We start from the raw sequence: 24,269 nt of genomic DNA on the forward strand, positions 1-24,269 counted from the left end.
TGTTTTTAGAACGGTGGAGCAGAGCTGCTCAGAGCTACGCTACGGAGGCTAATTGGATTTCTTGGTTTCCCTCATCAAACTCATCAAATACACAATCCAACAACTCCAAAACACTCTCACGGACAAGTTGTGACCCACACATTCACCACGCTATGAGATAATAACGGAACGTTCCCGGCAAGCAGTCTCGAAAACAACTCTGTCTCGTAACGTTTCGTTATTATCTCATAGTGTGGTGAATGTGCAGGTCACAACTTGTCCACAAGAGCATTTTGGAGTTGTTGGATTGTATATTTGATGTGTGTTTGATGAGGGAAACCACAAATTCATAAAGAATACAGTGTGACTCTGCCTGGACGCCCCATTGTCGCAGCAATTGGCTCTCTTACAGAGAAGGTGTCTGCTTTTGTGGATTACTTTCTCCAACCCTGTGTTACAGCACTGCCTTCATACACCAAGGATTCCATTGACTTCATTAAAACTTTACAATCTCACTCTGTACAGGCAAACTGTTTTATGGTCGTGATGGACATTGAATCATTATATACCAATGTACCCATACAAGATGGTCTCAGAGCGGCTGAACAATTTCTCCATCATCATCAACAGACTTCTAATGACACTAACACACCCTGACCCAACCTAATCTGTTTGATGGAACTCATGGAGACTGTTCTCACCAATAACTATTTTATGTTCGCAATGACTTCTACCTACAGATCTCTGGTGTCAGCATGGGCTCGAAGATGTCACCCAGTTTCGCTTCATTGTTCGTGGGGAAGCTTGAAGAAGATGTTGTATTAAATCCAACAGAGAACCCCTTCATACCACACATCTCCACCTATAAAAGGTATGATGTATTCATTTGGAGTTCCACAGAAGACCTATTAAAAGAATTCCATAGTGAAATGCACATCTGAAATTCTCCATGAACTATGACAAAAAGATGATGAACTTCCTGGATGTACTAGTACTTAATAGTCTACTTGCCCACAATGAGTACCCGGAAATGTTGAGTACCCCAAAGTTTTATGTTAGAAATATATAGTATGGGTCCCCAGTATTCAGAAACTGCCGGATGCTAACTTATATATATTGGGCAATTAGCATACTTGACATAATTAGCATAATTGCTATGGGCAATATTTCAACAAAATTGACTTGGCTGATCTGGGCAATATTGGAGTGGTTTTAGGGGTTATTGATGATGCTGAATCCATTTCTAACATTTTCAAAATTCAAAACGGCTGTCTAAACCGGAAGTGACCAGATTTTAACCGCCAGTGGGCCAATTTTGATGGATTTCAAAATCTGGTCACTTCCGGTTTAGACAGCCATTTTGAATTTTGATCACTCCAATATTGCCCAGATCAGCCAAGTCAATTTTGTTGAAATATTGCCCATATAGGCAATTATGCTCATTTATGCTAATTATGTCAGTTATGCTAATTGCCCAATATATATAAGTTAGCATCCGGCAGTTTCTGAATACTGGGGACCCATACTATCTATTTCTAACATAAAACTTTGGGGTACTCAACATTTCCGGGTTCACAATGAGGCCCTATGCGGCCAACAGTGTAACTTTACACAGAAGACACATACATACCTTTTCACACCCCCACACAGGAAAAACTTTTCACATCAAGGGCATTATTTCATGCAAAACTTCAAATGTTAGTACCTTCTTAAATGCCCTTGTGGACTGAGGGGGGGGGGGGGGCATAAATAATCTTCTCCTCAAACGGGAACTCTTTTGGATGTACACTCTTAACACAGTCTCTCCCAAAAGTCTCAATGAAGAGATGGACATCAGACCTTTCTTATGAGCTCTTGTATTTCTTCTTTTCAGGGTTGACTGTTACTTCTATCATGACTGTTACTTCTATCATGACTGTTACTTCTACCATGAGTTGGTGTGTGTATATATTCATTGTCATTTTACTATGAATACTGATGTTACTACACCCATCCTATATGATGACCTCTTGTCTGATGGCATTGTTTGGGTTGAGAACTTTGTTCTACTGCTATTGTTGTTGTTATTATTGTAATTCTATTACATTACGGCCCCTTTTTTTGGGGGGCCTGAGGTTTTATAGTGTTTTGATTGTGTGACACAATGTATATTTATCTATATGCACCGAGATTATTAAGGTCATGGTATTGAGGCTGCTTGCTGTTTTTTGCTATTTCTGTTAATTCTGTCAGCTGTGAGTTGACAGCTGCATGCTATCCTCTCCTGATCAAGTCATGTGACTAGTAAGATGGCTTCTGATAGCTATCCTACTGTCTGACGAAGAGCACACCTTCACTGCTCGAAACGTACGTCACTACGATCAATTGATACACTGAGTCCTGCAGAGTTGCGAGTGCTCTTGTTTTTTCTATTTTGCTCATTGTTTGTACTCTGCACCTGCCCTCGCTGGTGTGATGTGCGTGTCCACTCTGTTTTTTCTATATGTTTGAAGAGGGAAACCAAGAAATTTCCATGAACCTCCATAGCGTAGCTCTGAGCAGCTCGCAGCTCTGCTCCGCCTCCTACTCCTAAAACTATAGGATTATGGCAATGGGCCAATTTGCCAAAATGTTGAACTATCGCTTTAAATAGTACTGTTTAAAAAAGACATTTAGACAAGGGAGCTGCACAACCCTCAAACATAAATCATGTCTTGTACATATCATATCTTGTACAAGGAGGACACACAAGAACAAACAGACACAGCTCAGGATGAATAATCTGGGCCCCTCTAGGAGAGGTGAAATCTATTACAGGGCTCAGTGAAGATAGCAGGAACGCATAAGTTTGGGTTTATATGATCTGACAAAAACTAGTCTCTTGTCACCTGTCCTTGTTTATACCTTGTTTGATGAGTGCAATGTAATCAAGTGTTTTAAAAGTTATTGATCTAGGAAAATCCCAGACCCAGGTAGCCCCCCTGCTTATCGTTTGAACTGAGCAATTAGACCCAGTTTTCAATTACACCTTTTAACTGTCCCTCACTCAGCAGAGGGTGCTATTTCCATGGAAGCGCTTCATTGTACTGCTCGTCGTCGCCAAAGGTAACCCCATCCAAAACCGTCAGTAACTTCAGGCTTGTTGCCTTAATCTCCTTGGTTATGAAGAAGTCATACCCATAGTCAAACCCATAACATGTCTATGTACTGTAAGCTTCTCTATGTTTTTGTGGTATAATGGATGCTTCCATCTTTTGCAATGTGTTTCTATACCATATTTTAATTTTTGCTGCACAAATTACCCACCCATAAATAAATCTATAATCTGTCATATATTTCTGAAAAAAGAACATAACAATGTCTTATATAATGCACATTAGTTTTATTTCTTAATCATACTGTACATCCAAAGTAAACATTTTATAATCCCGATTAAAACTAAATATTGCATTATAATTTAACCCATGTAATCCTGCAGGTGGTAGATATTCAACAGAACACGATGAGGGCATGCCAACAGATACATCTCCGTGTACGTCTTTCACATTTTCAAAATTGTATACAACCACAAAATTTTGAATTAAAACCCTTTAATTCAAACGCTACTCCAAAACAAGTGATCTTTGTCTGCCTTTTTCTTTCATTTTCTACCCATATGCCTTCAAGAAGCAAACTCATAATTCAAACTCATGATTCATGTTTTTTATGAGTGCGAAACAAGATTACCAAGATATTCACTGCAAGGCTCATGGTTTTAGGCACCATTTCTATTGATCAGCTGTTTTCCCACATGTTAATAAACTATGCATTCACACAATAAAAACTCTGTTCAACATCAGTTATGATCTGGTGAGTGGCAATTCAAAGTATGACAATGATATTTACACTGCCAATCAAAAATATTAGAACCCTATATTTCTCACTTTTAGGGTCAAAAATTGAACCATATGAACAGATGGAAGGAAAATGAGAAAATATTGAGATTGTTAACCTTATTGGAAATGGCAACCAGATTTAGGTTTGGAACACATCGACCTGAGAAGCTATTAAGCTCAGATGAGGATGTACTGGACAAATAAACAAATATTTAGAAATCCAACTTGCAGCCTCTAGCAAAGTTTTATTGAACCTCGGTGTCCTGGATATAAAAATGAAGTGTGGCTCTGCAGCTGCGTGGCTTATGTTTCACCCCAGATTTATTCAGTCTGATCTGTTGGACAGTTTAGGCGAAGTTCACTGACATTTGAAAACTCAACAATTTGCTCCATTCACACCATTTATACATGTCGTCACATCAACGTACGAGGTTGTAATGTTCACAGTGAGCAAACTGCAATACGAAGGAAATTCATGTTTTATATTGTAGCATTTTGCACTAATCTAAAGTGAGAATAAGGCATCAAGCAAAAACGAAATTGGCTTGAGAAAATTGAATCATCACACTTAAGCTAATTTCAAATGTAACCAAAAAAGGATATAGATAAACCGTCTCCATCAAAGCTACAGCAAACAATAGAGAAATTTAAGTCTGTATTCTTCATTTTCTAGTAGAATTAATGTTACATTAATTGTATTTGTATGTAAATGTGTTATATCCTGAATATACATCAAATTTAGAGTGATTATTGTGCAGTTAATGAAAAATTGATTTATTAATTAGCAAGCTCTCAGATCCTAAAGAGGCCTTTAACTAGCATTGTAATTAAGACTGGTGCCCCTGACGCTCATCCATACATGGTGTGGTGTTGTGCTACAGGTTTTCAAATTCTCCATATGAATCTAGACTCCAATAAAATAAAAGTCACACATTTTAATTCAGTTTCACTTTTGCCTTAAATTTAATTGCTAACTTTATTTACAATGCTGCTCCAGATGTAACCAGAAGTGCTAAAATATAGGGTGTTCAAGACCTTTGAAAGGCAGTGTATGATGTATTCTTCATGAAGGTGAAATCAAGGTTAAATAATAAATGACTCCATCCAAGTTCTGCCTCACGAGTTCCCCAAAATACTCACCTTGCAGTATAAAATATGGTTTTGTCCAGCTGGGCAGTCAGGAGTTCATACAGTACATTCAACAAGTCCTGTTGAAACTGATGCTTCTGGCCACAGTTCTGACTGTAATATCAACCAATCAATACACAGTATTCAGGGGGGGAGAGAAACCAGAGGTTGTATCACCCTACTATCGTTTACCATAGGGCGTCACGGGAGTCAAACAGCTACTGTGCGTGAATCTTGGAAGTTGTCACCAGCCGGCGGGCTACAGTTTGTCTGGAATCCACTGAGGATGAAGGCTGCATGGAAAAAAAGTCTGATGCAAAGTTAGTGGGACTGGAGCAGTCGGGAGAAAATCCACAGAGGCAAGCACACCATGGATCAGCCGAGGAGGAGGAGGAGGAGGAGGAGCACGTGAGATGTGGGCCAGGAGAGAAAACAGGGATGCAGCCATTGTTTGTTGAGGGATGGCAGCTAGCCACTGGGTCCCAGCTGCAGCCTCTCCTGCTTATGCTTATCCAGCCACTGTAATATCTGCTGTTTGAGTTCCTCGTTCGGCCTGATCTGGTCCATGGTCAGAGGACTGCGGTTGAAAGGGTCTGTCTGGTCGCTGCAAAAGAGGACACAATCAACACATGGTTACTCACTCAGTACGTTTACATGCAGAGCTTAGCCTAATCGAGCTATGCTCAAAATTCGATTTTGGCGTCTAGTCGGACTTCTGTCCTTGTCTCAATATACATGCAACTGAGAAAATCGAATAACTGACGGGGTCCGACTCTTTTTTATTTTTTTTTATTTTTATAAAACACTCTTGCTGGTCACGCTGTGTGAAATGCATTGAATCGGCGCTGACGTTGTTTTTTTTTTCTTTACTTTGCCGGGTTCGGGCGGCTTCTCTGCTCCACTTTATGCCGTCTCGACTGTTGTGGAGCATGCGCACATGCATTGTCCAGCTTCAGTCCGACTAAGGCGTATACATGACGGAGAAAATCGAATTCCAATCGCATTATCTGGGTGTCTTAATCGGAGTTCTCCAACTCCGATTTCAGTCGGACTAAGGTGTTTACATGCACTTCAGTTGTCCAGTTATAGTCGGATTAAGGCAATAATTCGGTTTTTTCAAGTGTCATGTAAACGTAAACGACATACACACTGAATTTGTATATGTACGTTACAATTTTGACTTCCAATTCTGCATCGACAGAGATCAGTTCAGTTACAATAGATTCCAATACGAGACAGAGATCTGAATTTCCTCTAGCTCACAGATGAGTGCCCTCTGGATTTTATTCTATCTCGTGTAAACTCTGGGGCTGTGCAGGAAGAGACTTCACCTGAGGAGATGTCGTGCTATAGTTGAGCGGTCCACCGTTACGTTGGAAGAGGGAAGAAGAACAGGATCAAGCATCAGAGTGGACATGATGGGATCCAGGAACTCATCTGGAGCATCTGCGTACGTCTCCTCTTCCTGTTGCTGTCTGTCTGCATGGGACTGAAACAGAGACACAGTCGTAACACATGTATTCTCTAATCAACACCATCACCTTCCAAGCATCTTCCAAGTCAAGTCATACCTTTATTTTATCAGCAAGAAGTCCAAAAGCTACAATCATGTCACCAGGCTTGTTGATTTTCTTTAGTACTCTAACAGTCTGGGAGAAGAGGGTAGGAGAGTATGACCGTCCGTCCTTTGGGACTGTAGCACAGAAATTCTCTTCATCGCTGCCAAAGACAAAAACAAACCTTGAATCAGTGTTTTTTACTGTAGCATATAGTCAGTCAGCTTCTCCAGAGAATACGGCACCAGTAACAACATCACACTATACAAAGAAGAGGAAATAAACAAACACTGCAAGATGTTTTTTTGTTGTCTCTTTGTTGTTTCTTTTCTATTGTCTTCATTTCTTCCGTGTATTCATTTGGTCAAAGAAGAGTGTGAACATACCCTAAGTTCAGGTAGATGGTGCAGATGTCAGAGACAAGCTGCTGCGGCTTGAAGTCGAACTCACTGAAGTCCTTGACTTTAAGGGCGCCCATCTTAGGACCCACCAGGTGCTGCAGGAAGTAGTTGAGCATAGAGATGATCCTCTCCGCCAGGAAGGGGGTCACGAAGATCCCCTTGATATCTGGACAGGGAAATGGTCCAGGAAAAAAAAAAAGAAAAAATCGATAAAGAAAACGATTCATCCATTCAACGTGAAGGCTTGCAAGTAAGAGCCTTGTCTGCCTGACCTGAGGTGAGAAAGGCCAGTGTGCCGATGGTCTCGTTAGACATGATGTTGTGGAAGCGTCCCAGCTGTCCAAACATCTGCAGACTCGACTCTTTCTCTCTTCGAGCATCGGGGGCCAGGCCCTCCCACTCCCCCCGATCCCGCTCCAGCTGCAGGACCTTGATTTTACTCAGGTACTGGAAGAAAACATGATGTGTACATTTCAGGTGTATAAAAATGACTGCAAACTCTGAGGCAAAGTCACTACGGATAATCAATAATAGGGCTGTTTCTATTGGAATATGGTTATATTTTAGGATAACAAGTGATTCAAATTACAAAATCTGTGCAGTTCTCTTTTTGTATGCGGTAGTCTGAGATTTCCACTTTTGTAAAACTTGCATTTACCATCAGCTAAATGATTATGAGCATCACAACAAACTGACACTAGATGTGAAGATGTCATACTTGATTTACTAATCTGATTGAAAAGATTTTTTATCCAAAATTGGTGAACATGTTTTGCTTGTGTTGAACATTGCGGACTCACCTGGATGGCCTCATCCAGTAGGAAGATAGCATCATTCATCAGTAAGTTGAGGAACCTGAGGAACAGAGGGGGGTTCATGGCCTCCAGGTTCGCGGATGCATAGTCGGCCAGATGCTGGATTGAGAGATGAAACAAACAGCACATGGTGAGATCAGTGTGCTGAATGTGGTATCTAATATAATGACTCCAACTCATTCCTTCATTACATTGACAGTAATGGGTGACAAAAAGTAAAATCCTATAAAATCCAGACGGTTTTACAGCCCACTGCTCATCTCACTTCCCTTTACTACTCCTTTTATACCTTAAAACAATATGACGGAGTGCTATTGAAGAAGTCGACCCAATCATAAACTCCATAAAACACAGCATCGTCAAAAAAGATCTTTATGTGCACCGACCACAAAATAAAAACAGTCCTGTGCAGTCTAATATTAAAACCAATACTACAGCCTACACTTATATAAATCTACTTTAAGTTGTGACTGAGAGAACATTCATAGATATGTATTTAAAGAGTTTAAACCATCTTATTGAGACAGGACTAAATTTAGATTTACAGCACCCACATGAAGAAGACCACATCAGACTGAGCTTCTTTTTGTGAGGTAAAAAACACCAATACCCTCCATCTTAACGTTTGAAGATAGGCCGTCACTTCTCGTTACCTTGATGCTCTCTCTGTAGTTATCTTTTCCCCACATGTACTTGAGGATGGGATACATGGGTCTTCTGTAGTTGAATTTCTGTTCAAACTGATGAGGATCACCTGCAACACAGAGAGGGAAACTAAATCAAATCAAACATGCTTCTTTGATGCCTGCTGTTTGTTTTTACATCATCCAGCTTCTCTGCTTATCTTGGTCTGTAAAAACACACACAGGTGCACGCACACACACACACACACACACACACACACACACAGTCCAACCTCGTCACAGTTTCATCAGATTAGAAAACGATACCAAGACTCTTTAATTTCTTATTCATATGTGACATTTTACTCAAAGACTGTCTTTAACCAGATTCCTTTTATTTAAATGTGGCTTCCTTTAAAAATTTCTAGCGCCATCAAAAATACATGAGTTCAGTGCTGCCTGTCTCTATCTAAAGTCTGCGAGGAACAGCTGTTTCACCTGTGAATTCAATGTCCACAAACACAGTGATGAGGGCCTCGGCCAGCTGAGCCGCGTGTCTGTACGAGCAGAAGACTCTCTCCCGCTGGAACACGAGTGGCTGAGCAGCGCCGGGAGAGACCGGCTCCATGTGGGGCATCACCGCCTCCAAGACCTCGGCCAGCTTCGCTCTCAGGTGTGGGTTCTTCATCCTGTTGGAGACGTTGGAGAGGGATCGCAGCAATATGTGAACATTTCATTAGAATATCTGCACCGTAATTCTTCCTCCCACTTCACGAGACCACCGACTTCTAATTACAGACAAGACTTTATTACATTATTGAGGAACGACCAAGGGGGCAGTTGTTGGTCTGAGAAGTGAAGCTCACTTCCGCGTTCAAAAAACTGCAATCCCCTCTTCTTCCTCTGGGGGCTGGTGTCAGAAAGCAGCATTCTCCATAGACCCCCATGTTAAAATCGCAGACTTTACATCCTCAATAAACATGATCAAAGCCTGGTGTCATGACGTTTTTTGGTCTCAATCGATAGTTTCTACCCCCGCACACACTCTTTTTTTTAAATTCTACCGTTTTACTGTTATTAGGTTAAAACTCTGGCCAATTAGGGCGCGGAAACGTTGAGTGACAGGTCCGAGCAGCTCCGTGGACAGCTGCTTCGAGGCCAGTGGGCGGGTTCTCGGCCGGTAAATCCAACATGGCGCTGTTCAGGCCGTCATATTTGAGTCACAAAAACGACTCCCCAAAACCAATTGACCCTTCGCGTAAGCCCCGCCCCCTTGGTTACTGTTGCTACGGCGGGCAAGCTTTCACTCCCAGCCATGCTCCTGGCAATATTTGGTATCAATTTCAAAGGAAATATCAGCAAATTTCTGGATAAAATGTTCTGAGATAATAGAGAGAAGAAGTCACAAAGATCATTCAGAGTTTTCAGTGACGTGACTCGCGCAGGAGGATAAAACATCTGTTCAACGACACGACTGGACAATGTACAGAGCAGCAGTAAGGGCTGGTCATTTTACCGTCTATCAACCCACGAAGACTTAGGTCATCTCACTGGTCATGAAACGTTGTCAAACTCTAAGTTTTTGGGCGATTGTGAACCACATACAGCTTTCGCTGCTGTTTTTTTTTCTCCCACCGCTGTATCAGTCAGTGAAAGCAGTCCCTGCCTGGAGGATCCCTCGCCTAAAAGCCCAGGTAAAAGCCCTAAAAGTACAGCTGTCATTTCGGAGGTGAACATATGGTTATCCCCATATTTACACTTGCTCAAGTCGAAAAAAAAGTCTGCTCGTATCTGAACATCTCTATATTGCTGCTGCCGCCGCCGCTGCCGCCATAGTAGTAGCAGCAGCAACAACAACATCCTTCTCTACAAACAAATGTTTTTCGTTTTTAGTCTCAAAATGTGTCCACAAAAGCAAACGTAATGACTCACTGCGGAAAGCTTGCCAGGCCTATAGTTACGGTTGCTAACGTAGGATTGGACAATAGCCGTTTGTGGGAGGAGTTGGCGAAGGGTCAATTGGTGACGTCAAGGATGCTACGTCCATATTTTTTTACAGTCTATGGCAACGACGTACCTTTCTACGTTCCCCATGAAGACAGTGATGAAGTTAAGAATCTGCTCCAGATTTTCTGCGGAAGACTCCAAGACGTCGTCCGCGAATCTCCGCAGGAAGATGAAAAAATCCCCCAAGTTTTCTGCAAAAAACTCTGACAAACAGACAAAGGAGCCATGACTATCATGTGATGGAATGTTCCATTAGTGGATGAATGTCCTGTGAGTAACTGAACACTGATACCTGGCACGCTCAGCAGCTGCAATTTGTAAAACATTTTTTCGTGGCAGCTGTGTATGACTCATTGTGAAAGATTTACATATCAAGTCAAATATCGTTTGAACTGGGATGTTTCACTTGACCAGAGCCTGAAGCCTGTGACTGGGGATGGGTACCTTATCGGTTTAAATGTGAAAGGTTCCTAACTTCCCATCCCTAGCCACAGGCTTCAGGCTCTGGTCAAGTGAAACATCCCAGTTCAAACAATATTTGACCTGATATGTAAATCTTTTACAATGCGTCATACACAGCTGCCACAGCAAAATGTTTTTGAAAATTACAGCTGCTGAGCGTGCCAGGTATCAGTGTTCAGTTACTCACAGTACATTCATCCACTAAATTACTACAACAAGGCTAAAAACAGAGATCAAATTCATTTTTTCTGAACAACTTTTTCATGTGGCGGCTTCAGGACACTTGGGTCGGTACGGACGAGCAGTATGGAGGTATTTGGATGTTTCATAGTCAGTACGTTTACATGACACTTGAAAAAAACGAATTATTGCCTTAATCCGACTATAACTGGACAACTGAAGTGCATGTAAACACCTTAATCCGACTGAAATCGGAGTTGTAGAACTCCGATTAAGACACCCAGATAATGCGATTGGAATTTGATTTTCTCCGTCATGTATACACCTTAGTCGGAGTATAACTGGACAATGCATGTGCGCTGCTCCACAACAGTAGAGACGGCACCAAGTGGAGCAGAGAAGCCGCCCGAACCCGGCAAAGTAAAGAAAAAAACCAACGTCAGTGCCGATTCAATGCATTTCACACACATTAGAGAGAGAGAGAGAGAGAGAGAAAGGAAGCCCGTATCCTATTCTCAGCGCGAATCCAGCCCAGACTGGCACGTCTGGTCGGGAACTGCAGTTGAGAATTTATTATTAAGCTTATAAGTTGTTTATATTCAGTTTTTTACGAGGTGACAGAAAAGTCAACAGGACAGGAGGCGTATTAACCCGCTGAAACGACGGGTGACGCCGCATGAGGGGGCGGACCCCGTCAGTTATTCGATTTTCTCAGTTGCATGTATATTGAGACAAAGACAGAAGTCCGACTTGACGCCAAAATCGAATTTTGAGCATAGCTCGATTAAGCTCTGCATGTAAACGTACGGAGTGTGTGTTTTGGACGATTCAAAAGTGAGCTCTATCCGCCGCCATTATATGAAAACCCGTTGCCAGCCCCTGGAACTCCAAAAGTGTTTCGATGACTCCGAAAGTTCTCCAAACCCTTCCTTGGCATGATGGCGAGTAGAAAATTGGTGAATTATCAATATTGGGTGAAGTATCCCTTTAACGCAACACACTGTATCACATGATCTCATTTAGGATTGCATAAGCTGCAGAAAATGAAGAGGAATTCGAGGCTCTCTTGATCCCTGTGTGTCAGTCTGACAATCAGAGCTGAAGTTGAAGTGTAGTGTAGTGAAAGGTGTGACCAACCTGGTACGTAGCACAGCATGCTGTGCTGCAGGGAGGCCAGAGGGAAACTGAGTGCTACATGCTCAGGCCCCTGGTTTCCCACGCTGAGTTGGACCAGCAGAGCAGCAGTGGAGGCTTGGAGGTTAAGGCAGCATTGCAGCATGGCGGGCTGCGTGGTGGCAGCTTTGGTTGACAAATAAACAATCATCAGACGCTCAAACTGCTCCAGGAACTGCTCTGACATGGGGTTGCCGGTTCGCTGGGCCTCCTGCCACGTCACCTGGAGCCGGTGGAGAGACTGGTTCATCTTCACCATCTGCTCGTGGAGTCTGCACACGGTCGGACATCATACATGGGGAGACAGGTGTACGGGGAGAGAGAAAAAAAGAAAAGACAACACGGCTTAACGTTGACATATGGTTGTGAACATGAGAGGAAATACAGCACGCCATGTTGCTGTGAGATCTGCTACACCGTGAGGGGCTTTTAGTCCGGCTACGCTTGATTGAAATGCAGTGATGAGTGTGATGGGCTTGTTTGAAGGCGGGTACCTGTGGAAGCCGAGGTGCAGGGTGAGCTGTGTGAGGATGAGGTTTTCAGTCAGCAGGCTGTACGACTGTGCAGACTCCACCGGCTGCTGAGGGGGCACGGGGATCAGACAGGTTTCCTTGTCCAGACCTGGAATTAGCCACAGGGAAGCATTTAGTCAAACTCTCCACTGCCAAACCCTCCTGCTTTTAAACCCTGAATTACAGCCTCATGCTTATATGTCTGTATTTGCGTGGCTAAGAAGTATTTGCTGAAATCACAGTGACCGTGACCTTTGACCACTGAAATCTAAGCAGTATGAAACAATATACAATAAACACCAGAGCTGCTGCTGCATAACAATGAAATAATGTATTTAAACTGATATATGGAAAGTAGGGCTGTCAAATGATTATTTATTTTTTTCAATACTACTCTGTGATTAATCGCAATTAAAATCCTAAATATTATATATAAGAATATTACTTGTATTTTCTTCCATCCTTTCTTATATAGTATTATTGAAGGATGAAATTGATGTTAATCCATTAGAATTTAAGGATGCAATTTTAAAGATTGGTGAAAAATAATAACACATCATAGTTGTTTATCTTTTCACATCAGTGCTGTATTTTGATTAGTGTAATAAACAAATACTTATATTTCCAAATGCACACCTCAAACTACCTAAACAAATCACATCACAGGTTTCGCTGTGAATGGACAAGTTTGACTTCCTGAAGCTGCCGTACATCAAGTGGATATATCAGTGTTTTTTTTTCCTTTTATCATACACATGAAGGATTGTATTAATTTTCAGCATTGTGTCTGCTAAAAGGAAAAAACTCTTTGCCTCCCCATTTCCTGTCTCTCTCTCCACTGTGCTATCAATTAAAGGCATTAAAAGCCAAAAAAATATATACTTAAAAAAAAAAAATGGGACATGCTATTTAATCTCAAACCCAATGGCAACACAGACCATAGAGCGTATACGGACAGGCTCTTCCTAAGTCACGTTATGTGATTAATCATGCATACGTGCTATTGTTTCCAGATTAATCATTGCGTCGGATGCGTTAAAGAGGAACTATGCAAGTCCCGTCACTTTCCTCTGTTTTGCTAACCCTCCACCTGGCCATGTGCATTTGTTTACAAGGAAGTCGGCAAAAAATCAATACATGGAGAGGTGGATGACATTATATAACATATACGATGTTACAACGTGTATATTCAATTTGTCTTAACTACAGGTAGGTAACTACACTGATGTTACAAGGTTGGTTTTCAGCCATGAGACGCCAGGTGAAGACAGAGAGCCTCCGTTCTCACTCGTTACAAGTCACAAGTCATGAAGTTAACTATCACAATTACTCCGGAGCTTTTTAATGAAGGTAAAAATGTAGCATAGCCACAGGGAAAATCTTGCTTGGTTCCTCTTTAACTTTGACAGCCCTAATGGAAAGTGCGACAGACTCTACATTTCTGACACAGTTACCTCGTGCATGCACGTTGCGGTTGCGCCTCTCTTCTTCGCTCAGCTCTTTGAAGGCGCAGTAGGTGGGGTTGAAGGTGAGCAGTTTGGGCGAGCGAGGCCTGCAGAAGGGCTGGCACAGCTTCAGCAGAGCAGCGCCCAAGTTTAAAAAGAACGCGTCCGAGGCGTACATCTGGAAGAAGATCTCTGGCATCTGATTGGCCCATATCTTGGTTCGGCCGGCGTTGGCCTGCAGACAGCTGCCCAGCCATGAGAGCAGCAGGTGCCGCGTCTCGCCGGATCGCTGGAGCAAGTTTTTCAAGACCTGGTGCAGCTTGTCGTGGAATTGGCCCATAAACTGTAACACGAGGGGAGTGAAGATGATCAGTGGTTTTTATGGTGGTTTATATTGTGTGACAACTGCGAAAAACGGAGTACAGCTGTAATACGGAAAAAAAAACCCCAGCAAACTAAAAGACGACCGGGTCACCTGGTGGATGTTGGCCTCTTGGATCTTTGTCTCCTGGGCGCTGGAGCGGGAGGGGTTCAGGAAGTAGCCGTGCCCCTCCACCACACCTGGGGTTTTTAACAAGCAGGAGATGCTCAGCACTGCCCCCAGCAGAGTCTTCTGGTACTGCAAACCATTGGCTGGGTCTTTGGGCTGAATATGTTCCACCAGTACCTGAGAAAACCAAACAAGATGGTTGGGATGATCTGACAAGGTGGGGCACTGAAATAATGATCATCATTGTTTATTATTTTTAATGAGTAGTGAGTGTGTCTCCTGACCTTGGCGATATCTTTATGGTGGCTGAAATAGAGGAGAACATCTAAGTAGGAGTAGAGGACAGGCTGGCAGAGGTCCAAGTCTTTGATCCGTCCCTGGAAGATATCAAACACCGGTACTATCACTTCCTCGAAGGTGCGCACCTCCTGGTCGGACAGCAGGCCAGAAACCACCTCCTCCACGAATTCAACCACCTCCTCTGGCTCTGAATCAGAATCAGAATCAGAATTTATTTGTCATTGTACAGCAGCACAACGAAATTAAAAGCTAAAACCTTAAAGTGCCATCACATAAAAAGACAGACAAGCAATAACAATAACAATAGCAGCAACCAGTGTCAACATTCAGTTATAAAAAGACAGTATAAAAAGATAAATAAAATAGGTATTAGCAATAAATAAGTAATAAATAACTATGTGTGTGAGAGTAATGATATAGCGACTTTGTGAACAACAGAGAAGGACTGGAAGGGATACATCACTGAGAATATACAAAGAAGACAAGAGCAGAGGTGAGAGGAAGAGGGAAAGGGAAAGAAGTGAAGCGTGAGCTGAAGAACTCACGTGCTCCATTGAAGGCTTCCAGCAGCAGGTCCAGAAGCTGCTCGTAGACGTTCTGGCTGATGTAGATCTCCGGGGTGAGCAGAACCGTCCGCGTGTTCGACACCGTCAGGTTCTTGCAGCGGACGGCGAACGGCAGCAGCTTCTCGGGCACCTTCGTCACCTGGTGCATGAGTAATCAACAAAGACACTGAATTATGAAAGAGAACGGGTTATTTTTACATTCCCAATTATATAGAATAGTCCATTAACGGCTCGATCTCCAAAGATACTTGTGTGTTCAAAGGGACAGTTCAACATTTTGGCAAATTTTGCCTTTAGTTTTAGGAGTAGGTTCGTTACCTTTAATTGTCGGTGCAAGGTGTTTTTAGAACGGTGGAGCAGAGCCGTGAGCTGCTCAAAGCTACGCTACGGAGGCTAATGGGATTTCTTGGTTTCCCTCATCAAACTCATCAAAAACACAATCCAACAACTCCAAAATGCTCTGGTGGACAAGTTGTGACCTGCACATTCACCACGCTATGAGATAATAACAGAAAGTTACAAGACAGAGTTGTTTTAGAGGTAAATGCAGAGACGGTGATCGCTGATGCGCGTCCCCGTCAGCAGTTTTGCATGAATTTCCCTCTAAAACAACTCCGTCTCATAACATTGTGTTATTATCTCATAGCGTGGTGAATGTGCAGGTCACAACTTGTCCACCAGGAGTTGTTGGATTGTGTTTTTGATGAGTTTGATGAGGGAAACCAAGAAATCCCATTAGCCTCCGTAGCGTAGCTCTGAGCAGCTCGCGGCTCTGCTCCGCCGTTCTAAAAATAGCTTGCACCGACAATTAAAGGTAACGATCCTACTCCTAAGACTATAGAGATTATGGCAATGGGTCAATTTGCCAAAATGAAATGAACTATCCCTTTAAACTGCCGCAATTATTGTAATGTGGGCAAGTCTCACACCTCTTCTTTGGCTCTCTGGTAACATGCGAAGAGGTAAGGGATGGCACACTTCTCTCCGGCATCGCGGTCTGCAGACAGGTTCACGGCGCTGCACGACGTCATGTAGATGAGGAGGTTTCCAGGCTCGAGCAGCAGCAGACGGTTAAACAGAGCCTGAGACACAGACACAGGTACAGGTCAGACTGTGCAAAACACTTGTGTCTTGTATTCTTGAATTTCTCACATTATGGATATATAACTTTCTTTTTATCCAATATTTTATTCATTTTTAAACAAACACAGAACAGAGACAGCAGGGGCAAGTAAAAACCTATCACATAGACTGAATGACATATAGAAAAAGAGGCAAAAATAAAACAAAGTAAATAAATAAAATAAAATATACAGGTAGAAAAAAACACAAGAATAACAATACTATAATGGACCTTACATGGAACGTTCTGGTCAGACTGTGCAAAACACTTGTGTCTTGTATTCTTGAATTTCTCACATTATGGATACAACTTTCAAACATGTCAGTTTAAAGGAACAACGAGGAGTTTCTATTTGGTTATAAAAAAAAGTCTCACGTTAATGTGGATGAATCTACGTTACCCACACTTGTTAATGGGCCCATTTTCGATAAATATATCGTTTTGTCTCGTGTGTCGTTATTTTGTTATTATTAGTGGTGGTGGAAATGCTGGGCGAGGCCGACCAGCATTTCTTTACTTTCGGTTTCGTGGCGAGTCATGAGAATAACGCCGCCGAATCGCCGTTTATGGTCGGAACTACGACGGTTGTGATCGTCTTCCAACCTCTGACTTTAATTCTTGATGAATGAAAACATGAGTCTGTCTTGCGCCGGTCGAAGAATTCTACGGTGCACGCGGAGGCTCATAAATGTAGTGTGAAAACCATAGACTGTAAAAAGAATGGACGTAGCATCCTTGACGTCACCCATTGGTTTTGGGGAGTCGTTTTTGTGACTCAAATATGGCGGCCTGAACAGCGCCATGTTGGATTGGCCGGCCGAGAACCCGCCCACTGGCCTCCAAGCAGCTGTCCACGGAGCTGCTCGGACCTGTCACTCAACGTTTCCGCGCCCTAATTGGCCAGAGTTTTAACCTAATAACAGTAAAACGGTAGAGTTAAAAAAAAATTCACCCCCCTCAGAGTGTGTGCGGGGGTAGAAACTATCGATTGAGACGAAAAAACGTTCTGACACCAGGCTTTTAACATGTTTATTGAGGATGTAAAGTCGGCGATTTTAACATGGGGGTCTATGGAGAATGCTCCCTTCTGACACCAGCCCCCAGAGGAATCCGGGGGGATTGCAGTTTTTTGAACGCGGAAGTGAGCTTCACTTCTCAGACCGACAACTGCCCCCTTGGTGAAAACGCTTCGCTTTTCCAAAACTCCTCGTTGTCCCTTTAATGCATCTGATAGACTGTGGTGCCTCTCCCACTGCACTGGACCTTTACATGTTTGGTGAGAGTAGAGAAACAGAAATACATTGTGTGGACTTCTGACCTGCTCTATGTTGTCCATATCCAGCCAGTCCTGTCCGTCCAGATCCGCAGCCATCTCCTCCAGGAACACACAGCGAGGAGGGATCCCATTTCCTCCTCTTAGACTGGGGTCACCTACAGGGGAAAATAAAAACCAGGGTCTCCATAAAATAAAACATGTGACAAACCGCAACGCTCGGGCCAAACCGTTCACGAGGTACTGGATTGAGTGTTGTTGAGAAATAAATCAGCAGCCCAACATAGGAACATACATATAAGACAGAGGAGGATTAAAGAGCACAGCATGTATTTACTTTCTGTTTATTTCTGACTGAGGTGGCAGAAGAATTCATTAAAGGGGCTCTGTGTGAAAACAGTGGGGGGAATTTAGCCTGAATTTCCTGAGCATCATCGTGACTCATCCCTAAGCAGCCAGCTCACAGTCAGACTACACAGTGAGACTTCACAGTGTGCAGGGTCTTTGTATTGTCTTGAGGTGGTGAGTCATTTGTTGCTTACTGGAAACTTCAAATATGACTTTCAGATGGCGTGTGCCGCCCGTCCACCAACACACACTGAAAACATCACACTCTGCAGATATTCACAAGTTCCCATAACTTAGCTACACCTGTCTGTCTGACTAATGTCCCCCTGACCCCCTCAGATCAGATCAAAGCAAGAATCTCAAGTTGTACATGGACCGTAACACAACTCAGCTTATCGCCGAGAGTGAACACACGTTACTATCATTAACATAGACTTGCTACATGTTAATTAAATAATCTATCACTAATCGCTAGGGATGTCACAATTACTTGTTTTCACAATTAATTGCGGTATTAAATGCCACAATTAATTGATCGTAAAGATTCCTAAATACCGTCACTTTCCAAAAAAAGATTATGTATGAACCGTGTCGGAAGATGTGCGCCAGTGTAAAGGTAAATGCACAGATACTGGTCCATTTACCTAACGTAGCATTGAATTGGTAGGAATTTAAATGCTAGAGTGTCATTTGTAATAAAAAAAAAATAAAAAGATTAAAATTAACTTAAACATTTGGTATCGATGACAATTAATGACTTGAATATTTCAAACAATTCCACTGGCGGATTAATAATTGGTCATATTTTAATAGATATTTAAAATATTTTATAATTAGTAATGTATATTTTAACTATATTAATATATATTAATAGTGTTGTGAAATTAATTAATGCATAATAATCATGATAATCGTAATACCGTAATTATTTCTCTGACAATAATCGTACCAAAAAAATCTATTATCGTGACATCCCTACTAATCGCTAATCTCTACTATCGCTAAGTCTGTCACAATCATGACATTTTAAATGACGGTTAATTGCCAAACAAATTTGCGATCTGCGATTAGGCCTGCAGGATATGAGCAAAGTGTGCGATGACACCGTTCGATATTGCAATGACGAATACTACTATACGACTTATAAATAAGATGCGACAAATAAGCACACATTTAGGTGTGCATATTATCCACACAGTTCCTGAGTCTTTCTGTTAATAGGCAACCTCAAACACTGAACAGAATAATAGAAAAAATACGTTGAGCATACTTTAATTGAACAAATTGCACATGAGTAATCAATCAATTAAACAGACCTTTAATTTAACCCTTTCCTGCCTCCTCTCCTTACTCATTGCAATTCTGGCAGGCTTTTGTGATGTGTTTATAGCGTATGTTCATATCAAGATGACGATGAAGATATGATTAATTGGTCAGCTGCTGTAATTGCTATTAACGATAGAATTGTCTTTTTCTGATTATTTTATGCCAGTATTATAGTATAAGCAGCCTAAACATAGTTTAATAATACACATACACCTTATGAAGAAGAAGAACATACTATAAATAAAAACTGCATTTCTGTTTGCCTTTTAGGTTTTGAAACTAAATCCATGATGCTAATGTCACTAGATGCTCAGTGAAGCGCGGTCATGGAATATTTTTTTTTAAAAATGAAGCGCCTCCAGATGAACAGTTTGTGGCTCCACTCATGCGTCATTAGACCAAAGCAGAAGAAGGGGGCGCGACGTGATGATGTCATTAAGAGAGGAGCAGTCAAACCTCAAACGGTGGAAAGCGAGGAGGAAATAGTAATAACGATTTTAACGTAAATGCACCTTTATGTAATAACTCTGACAGACATAGCTGCTGCAGAACTGTAGATACTGTAAGAAGCACCTGCGAGGTGTCACTCCCAGGTCATTTACCGGGTCATTATGCAAGTAGTGTCTTATTCACAGCCAAAAAAAAACAAGTTCAGAACAGAAGTTATCCTTCATATTCAGCAGTATCCCCGCTAATTATCCCTTAGTAAAGGAATAGTTCAACATTTTGGCAAATTTTGCCATAATCCCTTTGTTTTAGGAGTAGGTTTGTTACCTTTAATTGTTGGTGCAAGGTGTTTTTAGAACGGCGGAGCAGAGCCGCGAGCTGCTCAGAGCTACGCTACGGAGGCTAATGGGATTTCTTGGTTTCTCTCATCAAATACACAATCCAGCAACTCCAAAACGCTCTGGTGGACAAGTTGTGACCTGCACATTCACCACGCTATGAGATAATAACGGAACGTTACGAGACAAGAGTTGCTTTAGAGGCAAATGCAGAGACGGTGATCGCTGATGCGCGTCCCCGTCAGCAGTTTTGCATGAATTTCCCTCTAAAACGACTCTGTCTCATTACGTTGTGTTATCATCTCATAGCGTGGTGAATGTGCAGGTCACAACTTGTCCACCAGAGCGTTTTGGAGTTGTTGGGATTGTGTTTTTGATATCTATATTCAGCATTATCCCCGCCGACTCACTACTTGACCATTTACTTTACTTCCCTCCTACTTACTGTTGTCCAGGGTGATGAGGAATATCCGCTGGATCATGTGATTGACATTGAGCTGCTCACACAGCTCCTGCCGGGACCGGAAGGAGCGGCTGATCTCTGCCACGGAGTCGTCATTCTCATCGACGCTGTCCGACACAGAGTTCTCCGAGTCTGACTGGCTCTCTCCTGAGTCCTCCACTGTGATACCACATACAGGGGGGTAAGCAAGAAACCATGCCGTTACATTTAAGACTGATGTTTATACGACCTGTAAAAACTTAAAAAAAAGACACAGATGCTTGTCTAACACTGAAATGATGTCCTGTATGTATTTACTGTATGTATTTATTTTGCTAACTTTATTTTGACATTTAGGGATCGCAGGAGACCAGATAGCTCTTCTTACACGGTGGTTCGGCGGACAGCTGTTGTGGTTTCTGGCCTGATGCGAACTGTTTGGCATCAGCCAGCGAGCTGAAGAGGGCAGCGAAGGGGTTGCAGGAGATGTTCTGGTTGTTGTTGCCCTGGTCAGTCATCTCACTGGGGCTCAACACTCACTCCATCCAAGATCCCAGCCTACAGGGGGGAAACACACACAGAATCACCAAGTTAGAGCGTTTTACCAATCACCACACATAAAATCATCAATCACAATCACAATCACCTCCCTGCACTTGACAGTTAACACGTCAACTTCCTCTTCCTTTTGAGGTTTTTATGGCACTCATACAGCTTGTGTTATCAATCCTGTTGTCCTCCTAAAAATCGTTTTTACACCACTTCTGGAGCAGCGCTCTTCTCTGTAATTCTGTAATCAGTTCCTGGATTTGCATCTTATATTGTCTGCATGCTACAAGGTCTCGCTGTGTTTTATCTCCATGACATTTATCACAGTTAACTCCTCTATGTCTTCTGATAATACAAAGTGTTCAAATAATTGTTCCACCACTTCCCTTCTAATCTCCCTCTTTGCTATTGTTCTTCCCTCACCAACTCTACATTGGACTGAGTATAATGTCTCATTCAATTCATGCTCCCACTACTGTACTTTTTGCAATTCTTTTTCCTTATACTGTAGGCTTTATGCACAGCTCCACTACTTACTGAACTTAAACCAGCTCCTTTATTTCCTGTCTTACATTATTGGACAAACTGATTAATCCAGGTGTGTCTGACTCTGACCTCATTAGTCACAACAATGGTCAGACACACCTGGATTAATAATCAGTTTGTCCAATAATCTAAGACAGGAAATAAAGCAGCTTCAGAAAGTAGTGGAGCTGTGCATAAAAAGCCTATTTCAACCTCAGATTCTTAAAGTTTAATTCAACTTTGACATTTCTTTTTCTGATTGTTTGTTTAGCTACAATGTCTATGCTCTTGGGCAGGAAATGACATGAGTGAGTGAACTGAACTTCATTAAGCATTAAGCATCAGGTTGCATACTATTGATACTGTCTGATTCTGTTCACCTTATGGCTTGTTGATGGGGAGAACCCCGTACCCATACGTTATGACCCATATTTAACCAAAGAGGTGATGCAGCCTCAGTCGGTTCCCACCAAGTCAGTCTGCAGCTGCAGACGTTAAACTGCAGTGTGGTTGTGGTTGCGTGGTCCCATGGAGAGGAGGAGGGGCTGCAATAACGACTTTAAAGATCTCGCTAACAAGACAAGCAGAGTGTCACGATGGAGGGGGGGTCCATGCCTATGTTATGTTATGTTATGTTATGTTTATTTATTTGATATGGACATCACAAATACATTAAGACTGTTCCAGTGGACAGACCAGATGCTTTGCTTGAGTGTGTTTAGCACAAGTGCTAATTTTCAACACCAGTCCATAGGCGGCTAATCTAACCCTAACCCTAACCCTTTTCCCACAGCCCTACGTTCCCACAGCCCTATGTTCCCACTGGACCAGAGTCCTAACCCTTTTCCCACAGCCCTACGTTCCCACAGCCTTATGTTCCCACAGCCCTAAGATTTTTCTCAAAATTAGGCCATATGTTCCCACTGGACTCTCTCTACCTATCTGGACTCTATCTATCTATCTGGCCTGTCTAGCCTCTACTGGGTCTTTTTTTTACTAAACTTAACCAACTATTTTCTTCATTGCCTAAACCCAACCAATGGTGGGACCAAAGGGCTGTGGGAACATAGGGCCTAATATTCAATGACAGCAAAAGTTAGAAATGTGGGAACATAGGGCTGTGGGAACATAGGGCCTAATATTCAGTGACAACAAAAGTTAGAAATGTGGGAACATAGGGCTGTGGGAACATAGGAATGACCCCGATGGGGAGGAGGATTTCCCTTCCCACAACCTGGGAACTCAGAGTAACGTTAACGTTACTCTACTCCTCCTCCTACTGGGTTGGTGACTTAACTTACAGCTCATTAATAAACCGTTAGCACATGACACAATCCAGTTTCCAGTCAGACGAGGTTACAAAGTTTCTGTCATCATAACACCGAGGGGAAGAAGACAAACAGGCTGACCGGGAGCAGCTGAGCTTCCCCCCCTCCTCAGTCAGTCTGACACCCACCGGTGGGCTCGGTCGTTAGCTCGGTGCTCGGTGCTTCTCCGTTACAACTTCACGTTACAACAACACGATGTCACGGTTACCCACGAGCCCAGCACCTCACACACAGCGATGACATGTGTGTCTGTACGGGAGCAGCTCTCCGACATCCCATCGTTACTCTGCGTGCAACGAGCAGCTTTTAGCTTCCTGCTGCTACTAGCTAGCTAAGTAGCTAAGTTAGCCGCCGCGCTAGTTAGCATTAGCAGCAGGCTAAAAGCTGTCATGGGGTCACCACGACTCTTGTTTCAGCGCCGAGATAACACACCGCTGCGTGGTGTTCACCCACAAGCAGCCTGAAGAAAGTACACAAGCGACAAAGAGTGGTGTCGTACCTGTTTGACGAGAGGAAATCTGCGTTTTTTATTGAAATAAATGGCTTCTACGAAACCAGTGGCAGTTCCTTAGTAAACAGATGTAAACGTCATCAACGTGAGACGGCAGCGTCGGCTTTGCTGAGTAACGTGTTCATAAAACATTAAATCATAGTATTATTTCCCTCTTTAAAAATCTTAATGTAAACAACAACTTGCCCATATCCTTAAACATTACTGAAACAGTAATGGGGAAAGCTTGTTTCACAGGTAATAATAAAAATAAAAATACGTTTATTCGTCAACTATTTCAACAAGATATTCTAAGTTCACCCTCTGCTTTATCCTACTGGTCTACATTTGTTGGAAATATTAATTGGGAAAAAGTCTGGCTACTACCTAATAAGTTTTTTTTAACCAATAAGGTCAAAGAGATTTCATTTAAAATGCTTCATAGATTTTACCCAACTGAAGGACATTGATGTGAACTGTACCCACTGTGTCTCTGTCAATGAAACCTTGGTTCATTTATTTTGGTCTTGCCCACACACCAGACAACTTTGGAGCAGACTGGCACGCTTTATCAGTGATCATATTTATC

The 24,269-nt window shown here is 42.4% G+C and overlaps 1 protein-coding gene across 1 annotated transcript; it reads right to left on the minus strand.

The window, feature by feature from the left end:
* Positions 1 to 4,776: 4,776 nt before the first annotated feature.
* Positions 4,777 to 23,780, minus strand: ube4a (ubiquitination factor E4A (UFD2 homolog, yeast)). The gene is made up of 20 exons (XM_085796541.1): positions 23,690 to 23,780; positions 21,177 to 21,346; positions 20,792 to 20,968; positions 17,933 to 18,045; positions 16,421 to 16,573; positions 15,471 to 15,630; positions 14,910 to 15,112; positions 14,611 to 14,802; positions 14,145 to 14,478; positions 12,673 to 12,799; positions 12,143 to 12,450; positions 10,434 to 10,566; positions 8,855 to 9,045; positions 8,387 to 8,487; positions 7,719 to 7,832; positions 7,191 to 7,365; positions 6,904 to 7,084; positions 6,533 to 6,680; positions 6,293 to 6,450; positions 4,777 to 5,565 (listed from the first exon to the last, which is right to left on the minus strand). Exons 2-20 carry the CDS (start codon positions 21,304 to 21,306, stop codon positions 5,430 to 5,432), a joined length of 3,234 nt encoding a protein of 1,077 aa, XP_085652667.1. The 5' UTR covers positions 21,307 to 21,346; positions 23,690 to 23,780; the 3' UTR covers positions 4,777 to 5,429.
* Between the last annotated feature and the right edge of the window lie 489 nt (positions 23,781 to 24,269).

This window comes from Trachurus japonicus, chromosome 13 (assembly GCF_045865225.1).
Source record: "Trachurus japonicus isolate A0001 chromosome 13, Traja_1.0".
Lineage (NCBI taxonomy): Eukaryota > Metazoa > Chordata > Actinopteri > Carangiformes > Carangidae > Trachurus > Trachurus japonicus.